The sequence below is a fragment of the Oryza glaberrima genome, chromosome 3 (assembly GCF_000147395.1).
Source record: "Oryza glaberrima chromosome 3, OglaRS2, whole genome shotgun sequence".
Classification (NCBI taxonomy): domain Eukaryota; kingdom Viridiplantae; phylum Streptophyta; class Magnoliopsida; order Poales; family Poaceae; genus Oryza; species Oryza glaberrima.
In genome coordinates, this window is record NC_068328.1 from 8,904,076 (window position 1) to 8,928,334 (window position 24,259).

The 24,259-nt window shown below is 43.7% G+C and overlaps 4 protein-coding genes across 11 annotated transcripts; 2 read left to right on the plus strand and 2 right to left on the minus strand.

The window, feature by feature from the left end:
• Window positions 1-1,470: 1,470 nt before the first annotated feature.
• LOC127767330 (UDP-glucuronic acid decarboxylase 6) lies at window positions 1,471-5,382 on the plus strand. The gene is made up of 13 exons (XM_052292629.1): window positions 1,471-1,703; window positions 1,925-2,032; window positions 2,131-2,217; window positions 2,887-2,974; window positions 3,528-3,619; window positions 3,757-3,821; window positions 3,909-3,997; window positions 4,091-4,168; window positions 4,256-4,349; window positions 4,434-4,500; window positions 4,596-4,659; window positions 4,785-4,825; window positions 4,910-5,382. The coding sequence occupies exons 2-13, from the start codon at window positions 1,937-1,939 to the stop codon at window positions 5,099-5,101; spliced, it is 1,053 nt and encodes a 350-aa protein (XP_052148589.1). The 5' UTR covers window positions 1,471-1,703; window positions 1,925-1,936; the 3' UTR covers window positions 5,102-5,382.
• A 4,604-nt stretch (window positions 5,383-9,986) lies between these two features.
• LOC127769018 (trifunctional UDP-glucose 4,6-dehydratase/UDP-4-keto-6-deoxy-D-glucose 3,5-epimerase/UDP-4-keto-L-rhamnose-reductase RHM1-like) lies at window positions 9,987-13,269 on the plus strand. Of its 3 annotated transcripts, none has more exons than XM_052294702.1 (3): window positions 9,987-10,138; window positions 10,813-12,396; window positions 12,492-13,269. In XM_052294702.1, the coding sequence occupies exons 2-3, from the start codon at window positions 10,822-10,824 to the stop codon at window positions 12,942-12,944; spliced, it is 2,028 nt and encodes a 675-aa protein (XP_052150662.1). In that variant the 5' UTR covers window positions 9,987-10,138; window positions 10,813-10,821; the 3' UTR covers window positions 12,945-13,269. The 3 variants fall into 3 exon arrangements, with proteins under 3 accessions (XP_052150662.1, XP_052150663.1, XP_052150661.1); XM_052294703.1 differs by having other exon boundaries at window positions 9,997-10,138; window positions 10,816-12,396; XM_052294701.1 differs by lacking the exon at window positions 9,987-10,138 and adding an exon at window positions 10,447-10,464 and having other exon boundaries at window positions 10,816-12,396.
• Window positions 13,270-13,859: 590 nt separating this feature from the next.
• LOC127769019 (THO complex subunit 4A-like) lies at window positions 13,860-17,703 on the minus strand. 6 transcript variants are annotated; one of them, XM_052294710.1, is made up of 8 exons: window positions 17,222-17,703; window positions 16,918-17,073; window positions 16,367-16,435; window positions 16,099-16,277; window positions 15,026-15,629; window positions 14,710-14,915; window positions 14,520-14,574; window positions 13,860-14,417 (listed from the first exon to the last, which is right to left on the minus strand). In XM_052294710.1, exons 1-5 carry the CDS (start codon window positions 17,444-17,446, stop codon window positions 15,425-15,427), a joined length of 834 nt encoding a protein of 277 aa, XP_052150670.1. In that variant the 5' UTR covers window positions 17,447-17,703; the 3' UTR covers window positions 13,860-14,417; window positions 14,520-14,574; window positions 14,710-14,915; window positions 15,026-15,424. The 6 variants fall into 6 exon arrangements, with proteins under 6 accessions (XP_052150670.1, XP_052150669.1, XP_052150668.1 ...); XM_052294709.1 differs by having other exon boundaries at window positions 13,860-14,427; XM_052294708.1 differs by having other exon boundaries at window positions 13,860-14,574.
• A 2,251-nt stretch (window positions 17,704-19,954) lies between these two features.
• LOC127768206 (probable ADP-ribosylation factor GTPase-activating protein AGD6) lies at window positions 19,955-23,057 on the minus strand. The gene is made up of 3 exons (XM_052293741.1): window positions 22,148-23,057; window positions 21,168-21,257; window positions 19,955-20,679 (listed from the first exon to the last, which is right to left on the minus strand). The coding sequence occupies exons 1-3, from the start codon at window positions 22,943-22,945 to the stop codon at window positions 20,200-20,202; spliced, it is 1,368 nt and encodes a 455-aa protein (XP_052149701.1). The 5' UTR covers window positions 22,946-23,057; the 3' UTR covers window positions 19,955-20,199.
• Between the last annotated feature and the right edge of the window lie 1,202 nt (window positions 23,058-24,259).

Below are 24,259 nucleotides of genomic sequence, written 5' to 3' on the forward strand. Positions count from 1 at the left end.
GGGTGAAAAATTATTGTTTAAATACTAAACAATATAAAACACCGCGATATTATCAGAGGTTTGATGATGAAGTCGATGGTCATCATCATAATCTCTCTCAACGTGCCTGCGAGTCTCATTGCCCCCCAACTCCCCCGCCCACGAAATGATTCCCCTGCTCGCCGGCGTATGTCGCAAGCAACACAGCGATCCAACAACGAGCCTCGCGCCCTCGCGGCTCCACCACCTGCGCACCGCCGCATCTGCGTTTTCTCCGTGCTCCGAACCCGACATCCTTCGCCACCGGGTCCGACCGGCCGGCCCGTACCCAAAAAGTCAATTTTCCCGGGCCCCACATGTCAGTGAGGTACCAGCCCATCCCCCGGTCCTAAACAACTTAACCACCGGTGAACAACTGAGCACCGATGCCCCACCTCGCAGAGATAATTATAAAGTATTAGGGCCTCTTTGAATCGCAAGATTGAGAAAACATAGGAATAGGAAAAACGTAGGATTTTAATAGGAATGTAAGTGTAAAACAGAGGATTGCAAAACACAGGAAAAACATAGGAATGACCGTTTGATTGAATGGTGAGAGAGAGACTTAAAGGAAAGTTAGCAAGAAGTTGAAGCTCTTGCTAAGGGCCTCTTTGAATCGCAGGGTAGAAAAAAACGGAGGAATAAGAAAAACGCAGGATTCTGACAAGAATTGAAGTGTAAAACAGAGGATTGCAAAACACAGGAAAAACACATGAATGGTCGTTTGATTGGAGCGTAGGAAAAACGCAGGAATCGGATGAGAGAGATAGACTCAAAGGAAATTTTCCAAGAGGTTGGAGCTCTTGCTAAATTTTCTCCAAAATCCACATGCAATGTGCCATTCCATACGAATTTCATAGGATTTGGAAAGCTTCAATCCTTTGAATCAAATGGCCAAATAGGAAAATTTCCTATAGGATTTGAATCCTATGAAATTCCTACATAAATCCTTTGATTTAAAGGGGCCCTAAATTTCCTTCAAAATCTCTATAGGATTGTCCATTCCATATGAATTTTAAAGAATTGGATAGGATTCAATCCTTTATTTCAAAGGGCTTTATAGGAAATTTTTCTATAGTATTGAAATTCTCTGAAATTCCTGTGTTTTCCTCCAAATCTAAGGAGCCCTTAACCGGGGAAATCGCTACCTAATCTGGCCTAACCGAGGTAATTATCGAGTGGGATTAACCTTCGTTCGGGGCGGTGCTCGGGTCGGGCGTCCAGATCTCGGGCTCGCTGAGCTGTCGCCATCGACCCGGAGTCCCTCCCGCACCAGCTAACCTTTGCTTCCGTTGGAAGCGCCAGCCAGCGCTCGCCGTTGTCACCTGTCACACTGCGTTGCACGGATTATCGTTTTTAATTAATCGTCACCAGATTGTTTTTTTTCTTTCTTTTTGCAAATCTCGCTTCGCTTTTGGAGTGGGAGGAATTAATTGTGGTGTTGGGTTGATCGATCAGGGGCAGCGCGAGCGAGGCCCGGTTGGTAGCAGTCGGTGCGTGTGTTTGTGCGTGTGCGCGCTGCTTGCATCGTGGTGCGAGGAGGGGAGAGGAGGGGTGCTGCTATAAATACGGCTCAGATCTGGGAGGCTTTCTTCCTCGTCCGCCTCCGGTCTAATCCGATTCAAACCCGCCGTTTCCAAGCTTGCTCTCCTCTCCCCCCCAATCCTTCCCTCCCGAGTGGCAGGGTGAGCATTCCGCCGCTCCCGTGTTTTTTTTTTTGATCCATCTCCGTGGTGGTGGATCGCGATCGCGTGTGTGGGGTTGAGGGGGGTTTCGATTTTGTGGTTTGGGTGGTGTTTTTTTTTTTTTTTTTTTGGGGGGGGGGGGGGGGGGGGGTGGGGGGGGGGGAATTGTGACGATCTGAGTGTTGGTGACGGTGGATCTGTGGCGTTTTTGTGCGTACCAGGTGCTCGACGGGATGGCGCAGAAGGAGGCCAATGGCAGCAGCAACGGGGAGCACACCACCCGCCCGCCGCCGACGCCCTCGCCGCTCCGGTTCTCCAAGTTCTTCCAGGTGATTTTGCCGGGATCCGATCGCTGGATCTCGCCGTATACGTGGCCCGATCGCTCGACCTGGTCTGATTGTTCGTGGGTGTTTGTGTGTGTGTGCAGGCGAACCTGAGGATCCTCGTCACCGGCGGAGCTGGCTTCATCGGCTCGCACCTCGTCGACAAGCTCATGGAGAACGAGAAGCACGAGGTACGGATGAGATCCTGTAGTACGATCCGTTTCATTTTTGTTCGGCTTGCTTGTCTATTGGGGGGTTTGTGGCATTGACTTGTGCCGGTCGGTGAGGTCAAGCTCCGTCCGTTGTGAGGAACAGTAGCTAGATCTGAGTGATCTAGTTAGGGACTGAGGGTTCGAGATCTATATCAGAAACGGTAATGAATGGAGATGCTTCTGCCAGATCTCTGGGGTGCAAGCTTTTCTGCTACGTTTTGCATGGCGTGGGGTTGGGGCATTTATGTCTGAAACTTAAGCTTGAAGCTTCTCTCGAGTCTCACTACCTGAGAATGTTTTCCACAACGAGAGAGATCATAGATATCAGTGTCAATGCTTCAGGGATCTTGCTAGGAGTACTTCATTATATGCCCTGAGCTTTAGCTTTGGATCTGTTTGAGAATGTGAGAGTTAATCCAAGATCCAGTAGCAATGTTGTAGAGATCTCGCTGCTAGTACTTCATCCATGATAAGCAGAGTACCATGCTAAGGCTTGAGATCTTTCTTGCGCAGTGCATATGCTTCATATTCACAAGAGTTTGTACTTTGTAGAACTCAACAATGTTGCATTGTTGCCTTGTGTGACTGCTTGGCAGATTTTTAGCTGAGAAAGTGCGGGCCTTTGATCATGTGTTCTTTTCTGTTCAGGTCATTGTCGCAGACAACTTTTTCACTGGTTCAAAAGACAACCTGAAGAAGTGGATCGGACACCCAAGATTTGAGCTAATCCGTCATGGTATTGCTACATTCTCAGTGCATTTAGTTCATGAACTATTGTTACATACTAGTAATAAAGTTTTACTGCTAGCAAGTTTTTTCGTTCAAAATTTGAGAAACACTATAGATCTTGGTTAGTAAATTACAAACAAAGCACCGTATTATAATTTTGGCTTTGAGTCAATGCTTACACAAATGCAGTCTTGAGTTGTCTGTTCAACAGAATGTACGGAATTTCTGCACTTGTCATTGAACCTCTCTTAGTCAAGTTCATCTTTCTATCTTATTAGATTAGATTATGAGTATGTTTATGTGACTTTCTATTGGTAAATTCTGTTCCAACTTCCAAACAAAAGTGTATGCTTTCATGCTTATATAGTTATATTTATGACTTATGAAAAAGGGTGTTTGGCCCAACCATGAAAACAGGCTGATAGATGTTATCCTGTGCTCATCTTGATTCTGTAGTGTACTTAAGACACTAAACTTTTTTTGCGATCAGTTCTATCGTATCTTCAAAAGTATATTATTGTGAGATATTAAAATTTTGACCTTTTTTTTATTCATTTCAGATGTCACCCAGCCCCTGCTTGTGGAGGTTGACCAAATCTATCACCTTGCTTGCCCTGCTTCACCAATCTTCTACAAGCACAACCCTGTCAAGGTACAGTCTCTATTTTATATATATATATATATATATATATATATATATATATAAACTCTGTTAAGTCCCAACTATTCAAATACAAATCTTGTTCATGTCCTGTTCTGATATTTAAATGGATGTATAATCATGTACAGACCATCAAGACAAACGTTATCGGAACCCTGAACATGCTTGGGCTTGCCAAGAGAGTTGGAGCTAGGTTGGTGTTTTTTTAATGCTGATTAACTTGTCCTATGCAACTTATGAGAACTTTATAATGATGGGAGGTTTTTATGTTGTACTGCAGGATTTTGTTGACTTCGACCTCTGAAGTTTACGGTGATCCGCTTGAGCACCCTCAAACAGAGGCCTACTGGGGAAATGTTAACCCAATTGGTACGTCTGTTCTATCACAAATACACTACACTTATCCTATATTTTCTTAATCTAGTGCAAAGTTCACTTACTTGAATTGATTTACTTCATCAGGAGTCAGGAGTTGCTATGACGAGGGTAAGCGTGTCGCAGAAACACTGATGTTTGACTATCACAGGCAGCATGGCATTGGTAATATTTTTAGTTCATACCTTTTTGTCTTGTGATGTACTGGATTGTAGTTCTCCTTAATAAGTATTTTCCAATCTATCTCTGTAGAGATCCGAATTGCCAGGATTTTCAACACCTATGGACCTAGGATGAACATTGATGATGGGCGTGTTGTTAGTAACTTCATTGCTCAGGCCGTACGGTAATGCTCGCTGAACTTCTTTCAACATTCTCTCAGGTTGTGTCCAGTTGGTCCTGGAGCTTATTTTCATACATAATTTTACAGTGGCGAGCCCCTGACTGTTCAGAAGCCAGGAACACAAACTAGGAGCTTCTGCTATGTTGCTGACATGGTTTGTCACCCCTTTTGAAATGTCATTAATTAATAGCTGGCTGAAACTTTGATATATCATTGCATCACATCATCACTGGTACCATTTTAATGCAGGTTAATGGTCTTATTAAGCTGATGAACGGGGACAACACTGGACCAATTAATTTGGGAAACCCAGGTAGATTTACCTCTGCATTCGTTTGATTTTTCTCTACATGTGGTAATCTGTACTAGCAATCCTGTGGTAATGAAATTGATTTTCACGTCCTTGTCACTAAATGGTCATAATATATTGTGTTGTAGGTGAATTCACCATGCTGGAACTTGCTGAGAATGTGAAGGAGGTAAGATGAATATCCTGTTGCCGAACATCATTCCATGGGATGTTTCTGAATGGCATGCTAAGTTTCCCTGCTTTTACCTTGCAGTTGATCAACCCAGAGGTTACCGTCACAATGACTGAGAACACTCCTGATGATCCTCGTCAGAGGAAGCCAGACATTACAAAGGCAAAGGAAGTTTTGGGGTGGGAGCCCAAGATCGTTCTGCGTGATGGCTTGGTGCTCATGGAAGATGATTTCCGGGAGCGCCTCCAAGTGCCCAAGAAGAACCAGGCCTAAGCTGCTGCATCGCATTTGGCGAAAGATGTCACTGGAGCATACTTAATAGTTGGGTTTCACCATTATTTGTGTCGCAGTTCATTGTGGAATTTGGGTTCCAATAAATTCTGATACACCTTTGTTGTTCACCTGAAATATTGTGTTACTAGAATCGTCATACGGGGCTGGGCTATTTGTATCATTACCGCTTTTGGAGAACTCTTTATACTTTTGTTTGTAGCCTGTGTACTCCCCTAAATCAATTATAGCAATGTTGATGAATTTTTAGCTTGTTTGTTTTATTGCTGCTGAGTACCGTTTCACATGTCTGCCTATTTCTTTGCTGAGTATTCCAACTCTTTGGCCTCAAATAATCTCTTTGCGTCAGCTTGGAACGTAGAATTTTCTTCGATCTCTGCACAAACTAAACTAATTGCTGTGATTTCACATCTCTAGTCTACAGTATTATTACTGCATTTGTTTGTGAAGGGCGGGTCAAACTGCCAATCTGCTGCTGAAATGCTTGGAGCAAGTACTGTAAGGCTGTGTTTAGTTCCACGCCAAATTTGAAGGTTTGAAGAAATTGGAACGATGTGATAGAAAAGTTGGAAGTTTGTGTGTGTAGAAAAGTTCGATGTGACGGAAAAGTTAGAAGTTTGAAGAAAAAGTTAGAATCTAAACAGGGCCTAAGTTTTATGCACAGTCTAGCCGATAGCATTGGGAGGTCAGTGCAGGCGATAGCAGGGAGGTTGCCCAACCGACGACGTGGGAGGACGTGGTGGCATCAGGGAGGCCAGTGAAGGTGGTGTGCCGCAGAGGCCTGCGGCAGCTGACCGGCGAGGGGCATTGGTTGAGCGATGTCCTCGCGTTGACGGAGACGAGGGGCGTTGGTTCAGCAATGTCCTCGCGCTGACGGAGGATGGCCTGTGGCAAAGCAATGGAGCATGCAGATCGATATTGGTTCAGCAATGTCCTCGCGCTGATGGAGGATGGCCTGTGGCAGAGCAATGGAGCATGCAGATCGATATTGGTTCAGCAATGTCCTCGCGCTGATGGAGGATGGCCTGTGGCAGAGCAATGGAGCATGCAGATTGATATTGGCAGGGTGACAGGTGTAAAACCTAGCTCAGCTTTGTCAGGCCGACAATGATAACATTTTCGGTATCGTTTACCTTTTTGGGAGCGCTGTCGAGATGTCCCTCTCTCTCTGGTGGTGTTGTCGGGGGAAAACCCTATCTTCATTCTCCTCGAGATCTTGATGAATGCAACACTGCTCATCGCCACTTTTCTCCATGGAGATGTCGTCTAGGAGGCCCTCTTGCCAAATCTTCTCTTAGATAGCTTGTTTGTGCTTTCTCTATACGTTTGTCCTCTTATGATGACACACTAGCTAATGCAAGCTAACCATGTTGGCGGGCCTTGTAGGGAAGAGCGGTTCCATCCTTCTCGGGGCATTTAACTTTTTACCAATTTTAAGATGTGGCAATTAAGAATTTGCCACTAGCAATCTATGATATGTGGGCCTAGTGGCAAATAGTTAATTATTCCTGGTTTTGGGCGATTCGGTTATAGCTTCTTTATTGATCTAGTGGTGACTGGTCCGGTGCCAACCTTCTCTTGGGTTCTATGTGTTGTCTGTGCGAGGTGGTGGTTTTATTCTTTCGTGACTACTGCCTTACAGAGTGCTAGCCTTGCAATTTTTTCTTCTCTATTCAATGAATCATCGTTTTGTCTGGCGTTGGTCGTTCAAGATAAATGAAATTCTTATACTACCCCTAAAAGTTGCAACATAAGATTAGATGATGAGGCGGAGGAGAGATAGGATGAGTCACCCCCTTACGCAAGGGACAATCTTTACATAAACTTTCAAAACAAAGTGAGATGGTGTGAGAGCGAAGCAATAAAAATAATTGGATTTTTATGTGTTGGAAGTAAATTATTGTATATGTTGTCTCTTAATTAATACTCCCTCCGTCCCAATATATAAGAACCTAGAACCGGATGGGACATTTTCTAGTACTACGCCTATCCAGATTCGTAGTACTAGGAAATGTCCCATCGGTATGTCCAGATTCGTAGTATTAGGAAATATCCCATCCGATGCTAGGTTCTTGTATATTGGGACGGAGGGAGTATGTAGATGATATAATTAAATTTAGAGATAGTAGTCATTCCTATTATAAAACTTGCACAAACAGAGCTGAGCAGCTGCTACCGCTTGATTGATTAATTGAATATCAGGTTGTAGGTTGTACCGAGTACCGTACGTACGGGTTAACAACCACATACTGTAACAAAAGATTAGGGCTACCCAACAAAATCTGGTCTTGGCATTTTCCGCAAACAAACGGACGAATCAGCAGCTGTCGTGCTCAGAGGTCAGAGCTGATTGGTCTCCCCTGCGGCCTTCCTGTACTGTTCCTAATCTTTCCGGGCTGTTCTTGTACGGCTTCCCAGCGCAAGGAAATCTAGGAGTAACAACATTTTGCACGGTCTGGAGCATTGGTTGCATGCATGATCCAAAGGGTGGAGTCGTCTTGCAACAGCGCATCACAATCCCGACACAACACCAGCATTGCTAAGCTAGCGGTGACCTGACCTCATGATATTATATGGAACTTCAATTCGTTGATGATACTATTTTTTGGATTGTTTGTTTATCAATGAATTTTTATTCTCTCTAAACAAAGTTTCGAATGCTAACCAAATGCTACTGTACAGTCTGTACCTACTAATAATATCTAACGATCCTATGCTTCATTTCAAAGCAAAGGACATGTGCTGCTGTGCATCGCGAACGACGTGTCCTGTACGCCTGTATCATGTCCGATGAGTAGCGCCGAATAGGTCGATGTCGGTGGCGACTATACGTCCATCTTCTACTGTCAAACTGCCTGCAACGTGCCTTCCGGTTATCTGTGTAAATTAACCGCGTGGACAACTCTCTTAAAACAACCACAATCCCCTCTCTGAAAATGAAGTTAGAAAATACAGTAAAAAAAATCCATTAACACGTAATTAATTAAGTTGCACGTTCATTTAATATTTTAAAACAATTTTTATATAGGAAATTTTTAAATGAAACATACCCCGCATAGTAGTTTAAAAAAACGTGCTAACAAAAATCGAGATAAAATTTATATTGTAATAAAAGAGAACACCAACTGAGACTTGAAAAAGGAATAGTAAACATTCGTGAGCTATAGTTTTCTACGCAAGTATATAGCAACTAGTAGTAGGAAGGATTTCTATGTAGGATAACAGTATACCACCAGTCAGGTTGTGTTTAGTTCACGCCAGAGTTGGAAGTTTGGCTGAAATTGGAACGATGTAATGGAAAAGTTGAAAGTTTGAAGAAAAACTTTGGATCTAAACACAACCTCAGTCTATTCACTTTATTGCTAAAATAAACCCTACTAGTTATCCTAGAATAAACCCTACCAGTCAGTCTAAAATACCACCAAATTTGACAAGGTAACAAATCTAAAATATTGTCAAAACTTGACAACACTACTAAAATTTGATAATTCTAGATGAGTAAAATGCACTAGCGGTGCTTAAACTTGTCGGGAGGTTTCACTTAGGTTCACAAACTTGCAAAGCGCACATCAAGATCCTTAAACTTGGTTTATTGTATCATCCCGGTGCAAAGCTGTGTTTGACCGTGGTCTTGCCTACGTGGCACACCACATGAACGATAACATGGATTTTTTATTTTTTTTCTCCCTTCTTCCTTCTTTTTTCACTACTGCGACAACCCCTCCCCTCGTGCCGCCTCTCACCACCGAGAAAAAAGAAGGAAGAAAGAGAAAAAAGAAGGAAGAAGGGAGAAAAAAATAAAAAAAAATTCCATGTCATTGTCCACGTGACGTGTCACGTAGGCAAGACCATAGTCAAACGTGGCTTTGGACCGGGATGATACAATAAACCAAGTTTAGGGACCTCGATGTGCGGTTTGCAAGTTCGTGGACCTAAGTGAAACCTCCTGACAAGTTTAAGGACCGTCGGTGTATTTTACTCATTCTAGATCTTCCTTAAACAAAAGCCTAACAAATGTAACAAATTAACATAACTTACACTTCTCAATCTTATCAAATAATAAGGTTCATTTTCAGATCAAATGAACAACCCATAAAGCGATGTGTTTAGTAGGAAGGGTTGGTACGCTTTAAAAAAAAGAACGGTAGATCAATCCATGATTAATTAAGTAGTATTAACTAATAATATTTTAAAAAATAAATTAACGTGATTTTTAAAGTAGTTTTTTTATAGAATTTTTTTAAAAACAAACCGTTTATTAATTCGAGAAACGTATCAGTAGAAAGAAAATGATGGGTTGGTTTTGTTTGTGACCTAAATTGGCCTTACTAATTTTTGTCGATGCCAAATTTTGGCAAGTTTTGGCATGGCTAATTTTGGCAAGGTAAAGTTGTGTTTGGATTGAAGCCAAAATAGCCTAAGTTAACTATTGAAATGTCCTATTTTCTAAGGCATGCTAAAATTTGGCTTTAAATCAAATAGACACTAAACAAGTGTTTAAAATTATCAAATATTGGTAAGGCCAATTTAAGCCTCTAACCAAACCGGCCCGATAGAAGTAAGAAAGCGTGAAAAAAAAGGAACACATCAAATCGCCCAGACCTACCACCGTTCAGCACGAGGACGAGACGAGGGAACGTGAAGGACGCGGGGGCCGGCAGCTTCCACCACGCATCCCACCTACCCTGCTACACACGCATCCTCGTCTGGCGGTGGACTGGCCGCGGGCCGGTGTGCTGTGGACTCCGGCACGACCGCCCGCGGGTCGCCGACGCGCGGGCCCCACCACCACGCAGGCCCCGTAGGCGGCGTGTACCGGACGCGCGGCGAAACGGCCCGCCCCGCATTTAAGGCCCACCCCCTTCCCTCCTCCCCCTCCCCCTCCCGCATCACAGCCATTCGCCACTTCACCACCACCACCGCCATAATCCGTCTCGCCCCGATCCAGCCGGCTCGTCACCGACGCGACGCCGCCGCGGCCCCCCAGATCCCGTCGTGCGCGCGCGCGATCTGCTCTCGGTGAGCGCCCACTTCTCTTCGTCTCCGTCGTTTTTTTTTCCCTAGGTCGGTGTCGGGGGATCGCCCCGCCCGGCCGGGTTGGACTCGTGGATCCTCTCGTCTGAAATTTGTTCTGGCGCCTTGAGGGGGGGGATAGATCTGGCTGGCCCGTGCGGTTGTGCGTTGTGATCTGGTGTGGCGCGGGGTTCTCGTGCGTGCACATTCCGCGTTTGCGGCGGGGAGAGGGATCTATCTGTCTACCTTTCTGGTGCAGGGGAGGCGGTGAGTGGTGCCGATCACCGTTGTTTTGTGGTTCGTTCGTTCGTTCTACTTGGTTGTGGATCATGGTGAGCATTGCCGTTAGTTAGTACATATCACAATCACAATTGTTTAACGTGAAGAATTTGATTATTTGGTAAATTGAAGGCTAGATCATGAAGCCGAGGTGCTGTTTGGTACTACGAGAGAGACTTCGCACACACACACACTCTCTCTCTCTCTCTCTCAGGGATCCATGTTTATGTCGCTCCTTTTCTCAAATAAATCGATACTAGATTAGTTGCGGTTTTTGTTTTTTCTTCATTTTCCATGGGTGTTAACTAGATCTGCTTTTTATAATTTTAACTCTGTCTTGGGGTGCCTTTTATGACGTCACATGTGAGGATACTCTTCTGATGCCATTTTGTACACATCAGCAGGCGAAGATGGCGGCTTACGAGCCCAAGAACATTCTTATAACCGGCGCTGCTGGTTTCATCGCATCACATGTGGCGAACCGCCTAGTCAGGAACTATCCGCACTACAAGATTGTTGTCCTCGACAAGCTCGATTACTGTTCCAGCCTGAGCAATCTCAACCCTTCACGTCCGTCGCCGAATTTCAAGTTTGTCAAGGGTGACATTGCAAGTGCTGATCTGGTGAACTACCTTCTCACAACTGAGTCAATTGACACTATCATGCACTTTGCTGCTCAGACTCATGTGGATAATTCATTTGGCAATTCCTTTGAGTTTACAAAGAACAATATTTATGGTACCCACGTCCTTCTTGAGGCCTGCAAGGTTACTGGTCAGATTAGAAGATTTATTCATGTGAGTACTGACGAGGTGTACGGAGAAACTGATGAGGATGCTGTGGTTGGCAACCATGAGGCCTCACAGCTGCTTCCAACAAACCCATATTCAGCTACAAAAGCTGGGGCTGAGATGCTTGTGATGGCTTATGGAAGATCTTATGGCCTTCCTGTGATTACAACTCGGGGCAACAATGTATATGGGCCAAATCAGTTCCCTGAGAAGCTCATTCCCAAATTTATTCTTTTGGCAATGAGAGGCTTGCCCCTTCCCATTCACGGTGATGGCTCAAATGTCAGAAGCTATCTGTATTGTGAGGATGTTGCTGAAGCTTTTGAGGTGGTTCTTCACAAAGGAGAGGTTGGGCATGTGTACAATATTGGTACTATGAAGGAAAGGAGGGTGATTGATGTGGCCAAGGACATATGCAAGCTCTTTGGCTTGGACACCGAGAAGGTCATCAGATTTGTTGAGAACAGGCCTTTCAACGACCAGAGATACTTCTTGGATGATCAGAAGCTGAAGAAATTGGGATGGGCAGAGCGCACACTATGGGAAGAGGGGTTGAAGAAAACAATTGAATGGTACACTAACAATCCTGATTACTGGGGAGATGTCGCAGGTGCCTTGCTCCCTCATCCAAGGATGTTGATGACACCTGGAGTTGAAAGGCATAACTGGACTGATGAGATCAAATCTCTTTCCACTTCACCAGATGAAGCTAAGGAATCTAGCACTGCGGTTCCTGCAGCCACTGCCAAAAGCACCAGCAGTGCCCCTCAAAAGGCCTCATACAAGTTCTTGATATATGGTAGGACTGGATGGATTGGTGGTCTACTTGGTAAGATATGTGAGAAGCAAGGGATTCCATATGAGTATGGGAAAGGACGCCTGGAAGAGCGCTCTCAGCTCTTGCAGGACATTAGAAATGTGAAGCCAACTCATGTTTTCAATGCTGCTGGTGTCACTGGGAGGCCAAATGTTGACTGGTGCGAGACCCATAAACAGGATACTATCCGCACCAATGTTGTTGGCACCTTGAACCTTGCTGATGTTTGTCGTGAGCAGGGCTTGCTCATGATTAATTATGCTACAGGTTGCATATTTGAGTATGATGCTAAGCACCCCGAAGGATCAGGAATTGGTTTTAAAGAGGAAGATAAGCCCAACTTTACTGGTTCATATTATTCCAAAACTAAAGCTATGGTACGTTCAAGTCGTGTTTTTAAGAACTATAACATCTATCCTTTTATTTCTCTCAGGTACTAACGTATCTTTTATTATAATGCGATGTAATGCAGGTTGAAGAGCTGTTGCAAGAATATGACAACGTCTGTACGCTTCGAGTCAGGATGCCCATATCATCAGATTTGAGCAACCCCCGTAACTTCATCACAAAGATAGCTCGTTATGACAAGGTGGTAAACATCCCCAACAGTATGACAATTTTGGATGAGCTTTTGCCCATCTCCATTGAGATGGCGAAGCGGGACTGCAGGGGCATATGGAACTTCACCAATCCTGGGGTTGTCAGCCACAACGAGATCCTGGAGATGTACAAGAAATACCTCAACCCCGACTTCAAGTGGACCAACTTCACTCTTGAGGAACAGGCCAAGGTTATAGTTGCACCAAGAAGTAACAACGAAATGGATGCATCGAAGTTGAAGTCCGAGTTCCCCGAGCTACTGTCCATCAAGGATTCTTTGGTTAAGTATGTTTTTGAGCCAAACAGGAAGGTTCCTGCTAACTGAAGATTTACGGGCGCGGGCGGGAGTTATGGAGGTTACGAGCGCGGGCGGGAGTTATGGAGGTTATTGCACGGATGCAGTTGTGACCATACTTTTTTTTGTAGTTTTTGGTTATATCTGGTGTTTTGTTAAGATACATGTAGGTGAACTACATACCGTTCGATACTTAACCTATTTATTTATATATTCATAGCAATTCGTGTGCACGGCATGTGCATATTATTTTTTTTGCTTTGGTTTGTGCGGTGGTTCAGAATGTATCTCACCTCTACGTTGTACTCTTTGAACTACTTACTCTATCTAAAAAAGGGCAATTCTTACATATTAATTTGGGCTCAAAACTTTTGTGATTGATTGATGAGCAGCCGACGATCTGGTAGCGTGAGAGTGAATCCTCCGTTCGGCATCAGCATCGGATGATCTGGTAGCGTGAGAGTGAATCGTCCGATCGGCAGTAGCATCGGTCGATCCGGTAGCGTGAGTGAATCCTCCGATCGGCGGTAGCGTGAGAGTGAATCCTCCGATGCTCCGATCGGCAGTAGCATCGTCTCATTTCTAAATGTATTAGTCACCTTAAAGTGGTTTCTAAATGGGATTAGTCGCCTTGCAATTTTGCGCTACAGTATACAAAATTCTCGCAGCAACTAAACATTAACTTCCCTACAGGCCGCAATCGACAAAGCATGGTCAAATACGACGGTAGTAGGTACAACACTGCACGATCACGATACCAAATTACAAATTACATCACATGCTTTTACCATCGAAACCGTGACAAGCGAACCGCAAAAATGCAGCAACCACATTAGGCACGCCTGAAGTATGCATAGTGAAAAAAGGCCAACGCATCAAACAAAAGACTCGCATGCAACAAAAATGCACAAACCAAATTAGGCACGCATGAGATGCAGTTTAGCATAGTGAAAACGCCTGACGTATCAAACACAATTCAATATACGGTATTTAACTGGCAACATTGTTCTTGCAAAGGCCACTGCGAAAACATGTTCACCAAAGGAAGCAGTCAAGCAGATGACAGCAATGCTTGAGGGCAAAAAACTGCAACGCAGAATAAATCCCAAGCCTCAATTACAACAGAAGGAGCAAATTGAAATTTCCACATCTATCACCTAGGAGCTTTCCACATTGCAAACCCAAAAAAAAAAAAAAAGTAAACCTATTTTGCTTTATGTAATTGAATCTGGGCAAAGAATCTAAACGATTATTTCAATTCCAGTTAACCTAATGCCATCTAAATGATGACTACACCATACCATTTCCAAAATACTGAACTGATGCCATTGACATTGCCTGACAAACATGACCATCGAGCCAGCCATCAAAATTTGCCTCTTATAAGGTTATGAAATTTGTTATTCAACACCTCCAATCAAGTAGGCCAACACTTGGATGATACTCAAATAATCAATAAACTGAGAAATCCTTATCGATGAGCAACAAGATGGATGGATCCTTCTGTTGAAAACTGAGTGCAACAGTTAGAAAACTGAACGGCAGGGCAGAAACATGAGCATAATAGATGGATCTTCCCAGCACAGTTACATGATCATTACATACCTAGTTGGGATATTAAAGGAGTTTGATGGCTATTTTTAATGAAAATGAAGATCCACTGCAATGCTAACATCACACAGAATAAGAAGGCAATGGATGGAGGGCCAAGAAATGAAGTCCAAAGCCTACATGTGCTGTTAAGACTTGAATAACTATCAAATATCAATAGCAAATTTTAAATCAGAATTTGCACCTCGATGCTTCTTCAAACTGACGATCAGCTGGCTACAAGATAGAATAATCATATGACGGTGCAGATTTTGCAAGGAAGAAATCAACTTTAAAATGAAAGTGACCCCTCCAGCCACTGTCATATGAATCACTAACGGGTAGAAGAATATTGCTAAGCCCAAAATCAACAATAGCAGAATGATAAATAACAAAAAAAGCACCAGCCACCTGCAAGATGAGAATAAAAGAACCTTTAAACACATGAAACAGAAGCAAATAAATAAAAAGACCAATAAACAGTAGTAAATATAGATAAACAGATAAGAGATGACGCATACCTCATTGAGGATGGCTGAGCCTTATAACCCTTGTACAGAGAGGAACAATGTCCAAATAACCATGCAACAATGCCGTTGAAGATGATGTATGTTAAAGGAGTCAGAAGATACGAGCACCTCGTACATCTTCAGTAACTTCTGTATGTGGAGCAACTCGAGCAGGCCTTCACTCCGCAGAAAAAGGAACATAAGTGGCAACCAAGTAATATTCATAACAGTGTTCACCAGCATCCACTTAACTCTAGTTCTATGTAGACACATAAAACCGTACAATTCAGTAAACCAAGACCCGACAAACAAAGGTTTTGTTGTTGCCACTGAACATGGTAGCACAAATAGCAGGAACAAGCAGATAAACATCCTTCAGATTTCATGTTGAAGTATCAACACCGTGAAGATCTAGTTGGTCTGCATCGCATCTGCATGGTATTTCTCCAAGTCAGCATCAAGTTCTTCAGCAGACTTTGGCTGGCTACGCTCTTTGCCACGGCGACCACCGGATCCACCAGGACCACCACTGCCTCCTCCGCCACCACGGCGCCTCCCACCCCCCCTTGGACGAGGTCTACCCTGCGGCAGTCCAGCTGGGCCACCCCTTGGTGCACTGTAACATTTCAAAAACAATAAAGGTAAGTTGGCAAGATCTTATATGAACTGGAGAATGATCAGAAGTGCACACAAAATAACAAGAACGTTTTGAAAAGCAAAAAAACAAATCAATCGATAATGAGATATCAACATCTCTGATACATAGATACAATTTTAGGCTTTTAGCAACAAGTGCAATTATAAACAATTAACAGAAAGCATCACAAACAACCAATGTATATAATCAGTCACCATGTTTGACTTGAATAAAAAATTAATGTGCAAGAATTTTCTGAAGATGATGAAATGAAATGAAAAATCATGCAAGTGTTATTTTGTGGAGCACAGATATCAAATTATAGAAAATACTCAGTAGTATTGTAGCATCAGCCCTCACAATCAAAATACATCACAGCAGTGATGAGCAATCATGCAAAACTTTAGCATACAAACAAACAAAGGATAATGTAGCAATCCGAACATACCTCTTAGCAACATTTCTAACGTAGCCTCCGTTATTTGCTGGAAGAGCAGCTGCAGCTGTAGGAGTATTGGTCCCAAGAATCTCTATTTTCATTGGCTTACCATCAAGTTGCACATTGTTATATTTCTTCACTGCTGCGACAGCATCGCCACGCCTTGCAAATACAACTTCAGCTGTTCCCTGGAAGGGATAGACAAAAGTCAGGCTATCACATAAAAAACAAAAAAAAAAACAAATGCATGTAAAGAAGTGTAAGATTGAATCTGTACCTTAGACCTCCCACTTCTGTCATAGTGAATTACGTATTTCTTAAGATCACCTAATTCAGAGAAAAGCTCCTGCATCATTAAAAAATAAATAACTCAGAAAAATGCTTAAGGGAAAAACATGTCACATGAAGATTTCAGGCAATTTCTACTGGCTAATGATATCTACTTAAATGATCAGATTGACATGGAATTTGATGAAATAGGACAGTAAAAAAATATCCTAGAAGTAGACAATAATTAATTGTCTTAAAAAAATTCAAATAACCCATGGGTCAACATACAAATCACTAACTAGAGCATATCACTATCTTTGCACAAATTAATCAAGACCTTTTTTCAGAGGAAAAAAGATCAGATCTCGATGGACCAGAATTATTTAACATCAGATCGAAGCTAGCAGTATGAACAAAACCAAAATATTGCTGGAATTTTACACATGTTCATGCTAGATCTGGCGAATAGCTTAAGCTAATCACATATGCAACCAAATATCTGCTTTCCTCTAGCGCTAATTGCTCAGAAGCGACTAACTCAACGCGATTATTATATACCTTGATATCCTCGGTCGAGACGCCGAAGTCCAAATTGGAGATGTAGAGCTTGGTGCCAGTCTCGATAGCCGAGACCCTCCCGCCTCCGCCGCTGCCGCCGCCGCCGCCTGCCGCGACATCCGAGTACATGTCGTGCTGCCACGCCGATTCAGGGGCCTGGATCGCGTCATACCACAGTGAGAAAACCACCCGACCATCCATCCACATCCTTCCCCGCCTCGCCGTCGAAAAGCGGAAGCCCAGCTCCTCCGCCGACGGCGCGCAGCAAACCCTAGCCCCACGTTCGATCCGTTGCTGTTCGTACCTTGGGCGGCTGGTAGGGCCCCGCCCTGTTCCCCGACCTCTTGAAGGGCCGCCTCGTCGGCCCCACGCCGCCGCCGCCGCCACCACCAACACCCCCACCCCCGCCGCCGCCGCCGCCAGCGGCAGATCCGCGGCGGCCCTCGCGGCGGCCGCGGCCGGACGAGGGGTTGGCCTTCTTGTTGTTCTTGATGATGTCGTCGAGCGTCATGTCGAGGGTCTCCGCCATGGCGGCTGCTCGGGGGCGGGTAGATCTGGCGCGCTAGGGTTGGGCGAGCGAGCGAGCTCGACGACGAACGAAGAGGCGGCGGATTCGGGATTTGGGGGGTGGAGGCGAGAGCGGCGTTAGGGTTGGGGAATTGGGAGATTTTTTTCGTCTTTTCGGTGGCGGGCGCGATAAAAATAAAGGGGGGAGACGGACGCGTAGGGATAACGCGTGGTGAGGCGGTCGCGAGAGAGACCCACGACTCCACGAGGGCGTGATGCGGACGGGAAGGAGAGGAGAGGCACTGATTGGATTGGATATTGGGATGCCTGCAGTGCCGGGTCGGGGTCTGGCTCGGGGTCGCCTCGTTCCGTTGTTCCGAGTATTTCTCGCTGGAGTATCTTGGGTTCGACCTCGAGTGCTTATTTTCCTCATGTTCTTTTTTTTTTCGTGGCAAGTCGGCAAAGTCGGTTGACTAGTACTCACTCTCTGTTTCTCAAAATATGAAGGTTTTTAATATTCAGACTTTATATCATAATATAAGCAATTCAAAATTTAAAAGGTAACAACTGAAGTGACTTGAAAGAAATCTTTTTGACGTAAACTTAGTATTTCCTAGATAACCCAGGAATCCTTATATATTGTAATGGAGGAGTATTTGGGACAACCACATTTCGATAAAAAAAATATTTTAAATGATATCATTTAAAGTACTCCATCCGTTTCACAATGTAAGTCATTCTATCATTTCCCACATTCATATTCACATTCATATTGATGTTAATGAATCTAGACATATATATCTATCTAAATTCATTAACATCAATATAAATGGTGTGAAATACTAGAATGACTTATATTGTGAAACAGAGGAAGTAGTATACATATATAATAAAATTTCCTACTGCACAATATAGAAAAGAGCTAGTAAAAAATGATTGTCTACTTGAAAGAGAAGGTACGAGAGATGGAAACATTCTTTTATGTACAGAGATAGAGGTAGCAAGCGCATAAGGGGAAGCAATTGAAATCAAATAAAAAATGTGATGCCATATTTTTAGAAAATGTGAACTAATATGGACAATTGTGTTAATAAAAAAACATTTGGATTATGCATGCAAGATAGTGAGTTAAGTCTCACGCATTGATCTGTTGAGTAGAAAAATGGACAAAGTAACAAAATAAAACTCTTATATGTATGTGTCCTTAGTGTTTAAAAGCTGGAGCTAGAAAATACCTCTAAAGTTTCAATGTTCAAAATTTAGCAACAGCTGATAAGCAAACAGGAAGATACGGAAGTTCTTCTACAGATAGATGCGAGAAGGAAGAAGAATACTAGTGTATGATATGTGTGGGCAGTACAAGTTTAGCCACCAACATGGCATAAAAATAGGTGAAACTTGCCCAAACTTGAAAGTCCAGGTGGGAAATACTCAGTCCGGTAGCACGTGATGAAAAATGAACATCCGGCGAAGTTTCGAAGGCCGTGAATAAACATGTGCTCTTTCTTAACCCCAGTTGCCACTAGATGGTCATAATTAATCTCAGAGAGAACCTTGGAGGTTGGGGCCGTACATAGCACAAGTTCAGTCTTTTGCATGAAACACCTTGTGGGAGAACTGGAGAAGACAGTGGAAGATACTTTTCTCAAGCAGACACCAAAACTATAATTTCTCCCATGTATAAAAGGAGATCCGATCGTTTCGATGCTAGAAAGAGAGAGAGAAAAAAAAAACTCCCGTCTACTGCTCCACATGGCCGTGTTTGGGATCCAAGTTGGCGTGCATGTGCTCCCACCAAGGCACCAGCCAGGCTCCACCAAGCCTGCCTTATTCTTGGATCGATTCACTGATTCACTCATTAATCTATCTTCATTGTCTGAGTGCGTGCGTACAGTCTGTTCATGCACGCGTCTGATTTTTGGTAGAGATAGTAACCGCCACTGAACTGCCATTAGCAAGAGACGCATGGAGTTTTGGACACAGAAAACAACGGCAGTAAACTATACAAGTTCCGGTTTTATATTTATTCTGCGAGTTTGATTTGATCGCAACAATGTTTGCTTACAACTGCAATTGTGTTGCTGTTCATGATGATAACGATTGTATCCGAGCAAAAATTTGTCTTTTCGGTCAAATGCCAAGACAGCTTCGATCCAACCAGCCTCACATTCCATGCAACAAAACCTTCCAAGAGTGGACTCAGACAGTCAGCTTCAGCCTGGAAAGGCTGGATTAGTAATTAAAAAGGATAATACGCGTCATGTCGCATCAAAAGATGTCGAGAAAGTAGGCAATAACAAAGGACGTAAAGCCTATCAGTGCCTCATCAAGTTGGGTGGATTGGCGCCAAACAAAGAAAAGCACTATAACAACACAGCCAACCGATATGGAACATGTTACACACTGGCCTTTTGGACAGACTTATCAACTAGAGCAAATAATGGAAGAGCTGATACAGCTGTAGGAGGTCCAAGACAAAAAAGAAAAAAGGAAAAAAGAAAAAAAAAAGCAGTTGAAACAATAAAGAATATGAGAGGAAGTTTGTGTAGATTACAGTTTCAATTTGACATTTCTTAGTAATTGTGATGACAGTTTCAGATGAGCCCCATTGACCCCGGAACATACCACTAGACATAGTTGTAAACAACGTACAAAAACACAAACTCTTTTACTTGACCCTTTTAGTATCCTGAATGATACGGACCATCGAACGCTCACACTTTCTGGCATATATAACTTCTCCAAGTATAATATATCTCTAGAAAGAAATCAACCTCAGCGGAAGCCGCCTTCCGTCCAATAGGAGCCACCGGTGGTTCCGTTCTGATTGCTCCCCTTGCTGGGGGTGCTGTGATTGTAACTATCAAAATTGTCATCCTTCCCATCATCCCAGCCGGCCCAGGAGTCACTGCTTTGGCGTTCTTTCGCAGGCTCATCCTTCTTGACTGGCTCATCCCAATCATCCCAGGAATTGGAATTGTAATTCTTTGATGAACCATCATGAGAAGAAGAATTCCACCCATTACCATTGGTCTCACGCTCAAACCTATGGTAAGGCTCACTGCCCTGCTCCTTGCGTTGCCAATCATCCCCCCAGCCATTCCCACCTTCCTTGGCATACTCCTCAACCTTTTGTGATGCTAACGCCATTACCCCTTTCATAATTCCCCATGTTCTACTTCCAATCTCTGCGGTTTTATTGGCAACAACATTTACAGTTTCATTCACCTTCTGATCATAGCCCCCTTCCCTCATCTGCATTCCAGACAAGCACAAATCATTAACTGTGTAAGACAAGGACAAAGCTCTCCGGCAAATAATCTTAAACACAACATGTTTTATTTAGTTCAATATAGACCATAGTAACATTGATTCTTGAGGAGCAAACGATGATCACGAGATTTCAATAATTAAGTCCTTGATAGGAAAATGAGGTGGGAAATATAAGCAAAAATGTACTCACTTAATAATGCTGGTAGAAGAATATGGCTCAAGATACAGTATAAATGATATTAAGAGATTAGGCTTGATGTAAGACAATATCAAGGAGACACGCCAGTAAAGATCTATTCATCTATATTCCAGTATTCTGATGAGTGCAGGTTAATATATCATTACAATCAGATTGAACCATGCAACTAGGTAAGCACAGTAAACTCAGAGAAATCCATGTTCTATAAAAAAACTATACTCTGGAAATTCAACTTGGGATATTACAAAATCAGCTGACAAACAAAAGGTACCTTTGATTGGAACTCTTTTGTGCCAACTTGGACAACACTGGCAGCAGACTGGGCAGCAGATGCTGCAACTAGTGAAAGCCGTCCAATTCCCTGGAGATGAAATGGTATAGGAGTTAAACTGATGGACAGATGAAAATAAAAGGTGTAATACTGGCACAACTGCGTCTAACTAGATACGCACATCACCCTAATACTGAATAATAATAATATCAAGAACTGTTTAACCAACACACAGATTTAACCTGGACTCAACAAAGATAATGATATATGCTATTTTGTGGGCATATTAGGAAGAGTATTACAAATAAAACGGCTTAAGCATGCTTAACTATTCTATATATTGTCCATTTGGCACAGCGAACTCTATTACAACAGTGTCTTCAAAAGCTACATTTTAGTCGCTGCAGGAAACAGGGCATATCAAATTTTCAAGGTGATGCTAAGACCTATTGGCAAAGAATGTATAGCTTGACAAAGGCCACCCAAGATACAAAAGTAAGCTTAAAAAAAGAGCAGTGTAATTATATCTAAGAGAGAACCTCAGTTCACAATTTCATAGCATAAAATTAACATAAGTAAAAGATGATATATCATTGGCAACAGAAATGACTTCAGGGAAGAAAGCAGCAAGTGATGTTCATGTAACAATTGCTGCAATAGTGCAATACTGCCATTCAACCTCAACCTAGTAATACCAGGAGCATCTATAGCGTTTTATCACTTGTAGATCTAAAGAAACCAGATTTACGATACAACAGTATATCCCTTTGCAGATAGATGATCTAAATCCCTTAACTACGAAAAATACGTTACAAACTGGGTAAGCACAAATTTGTATTTACTCCTTTGAAGAAAGATGATCTAAATCCCTAAACTTCCACGTTATAAATTGGGCATGCGCAAAACTGTTTATTGCAACAGTTAGCTAAACATATATAGAAGTATAGAACAAGTAATACCGACGTAGCAAGAATTTTTACCTGGGAGACGACCTGCATGACATCACCCTGAGCAGCAGCGCCGTTCCGATTCGCCGACGGCGCCGGGCTGGAGCCGAACCCGACGTATTTCCCACCCTGCGAGGGCGGGATCCCCTCGGGCTTCGACTCGTTCTCCGCCATCCTCCTGGCGAAGAAGCTGTCCTTGTTGGCCGCCGACGCCTCCAGCTGCTGCCTCGTGTACATGTCCTGCGTCGATTTGGACCTCGGCGGCTGCCTCCCTGATTCCGCCCCCGACTCACCGAACGACCCCACCGACTGGTTCCTCCTCATGTCGGGCCGGAAATCGTCGTCCCAGTCATCCCATCCGCCGCCGCCGCCGCCGCCGCCACCGCCTCCGGCGGGCAAGGGTGGCTTACTGGTGGGGGCGGGCGCGCCAGATCCGGGGGTCTCCTTCACGACGGGCGGGTCGGTCCACGGGCGGCCCTCGGCGACGGCGACGATGCGGTCGCGGTACGCGGCGGCGGCGTTGGAGTTATACTTGGCGACGTGGGGGGTCTCCTTGGGCACGCCCCGCGCGGCGAGGAAGGCGTTGAGGCGGTCGTTGCCGCCGGCCTCCATCTTGCGGAGCTGCGCCTCGGTCCACGAGTCCATGGTGACGGAGCGGACGAAGCTGATGTGCACGCCGAGCCCCCGGTGCTTGCCCGAGCACTCGAGGCACATGAACACCCCGTACGAGACGCTCGCCCACTGCGGGTTCCGCTGCGCGCAGTCCACGCACGTCTTGTTCCCCGCCTGCCCCTGCAGCTCCCGTAGCCGCCTCGCCGCCGTCGACGCCATCGCCGCCGGATCGGATCTCGGATCCGGGAGGAGAGGAGGTGGGTGGTGGTGGTGATGGTGGCCGCGGGACGCAAGGCGAGGGGAAAGGGGGAAAGAGTCGCCGACACGAGACGGGGGGATTGGTCAAATACGGGCTGCGTGGACGCTTTTGCCCCCGTCACTGCCCCCGGGCGGTGGCGAGGCAGTCCCGGTAATAACGCTCGCTCGAGCAGGGGTAGGTTTGGGAGTTCGGTAAGCCGTGGCCGAACCGGAGAAGGGGTATCCTCTCCCGTGTCGCCGATACCCCGCGCCCAGCGCGCAGGTGGTAGAGGCTGCTACACATAGAACGTAAGTTATTTAGCAAAAGATCGGAGGTTGTTTACCCACATATCTGACTATATATAAAAAAACCATCGTAGTTAAGCAGCTACGCTGCAAGCCTATACTATACTATCATGCATGTATACATGTAATCTCTCTCTTCACTTATCAAATTTAACATCCGATTTCACCATTGTGTTCTTTACAATTAAATCTTTACAACAAGATCTTACTTGGCTATATTTTTGATAAAATTTATAAATATGATTATATTACTAACTGAAACATTTATATATTAATAGAAAAAATACACGTGTTGCAATGGGAGAAGGCTATTTTAATCGTATTATTGTTAGATATTTTTTTATTTAAAAGGTATATGGGATTTTTATTTTGAAGTATAGGTATCTAATTCAGAATCCTTATTAGGATGATGGTTAGTTGGTTACATCCTGTACATGCTTTATTATGGTCTGGTGAGAATTTTGAAACAATTAGGAGTCCGACTCTCGTCCCAAGTTAGCATGCGAGATTTTTAAAAGAATTTCTTATACGACTACTTATGTATTTTAAAAAACGAACAAACTTGAAAACTAACTCAAATAAGGACGACGTATCAAAGTATCAGCGGAAACATCTTCAATTTTTATAATAGTAGAGATACGTGAAACAAGAAGTTATAATTATTAAAACATTAGAAAATATTCACTGCAACATCCCAATCAACACGTGCAACATTTATAAATGAATTACCGAAACATCCAATAATACCATATGCAACATTCACAAATAAACTAGTGAAACGTCAGAAAAATATTTATTGAAACATCGAAATAATGCCATGCAACATTTTATATGTGTTTTAGAAAAATCAACCTTTTGTTGCACCATAAAATTGTTTTATCACTTGTACGGATAACTCAGCCCACTCTAAAAAAATATTTCTGAGAGATGTAACTTATAAAAATTACTAAATGCAACAATAACCACCGTCATATGAAACATTAGGCCCCA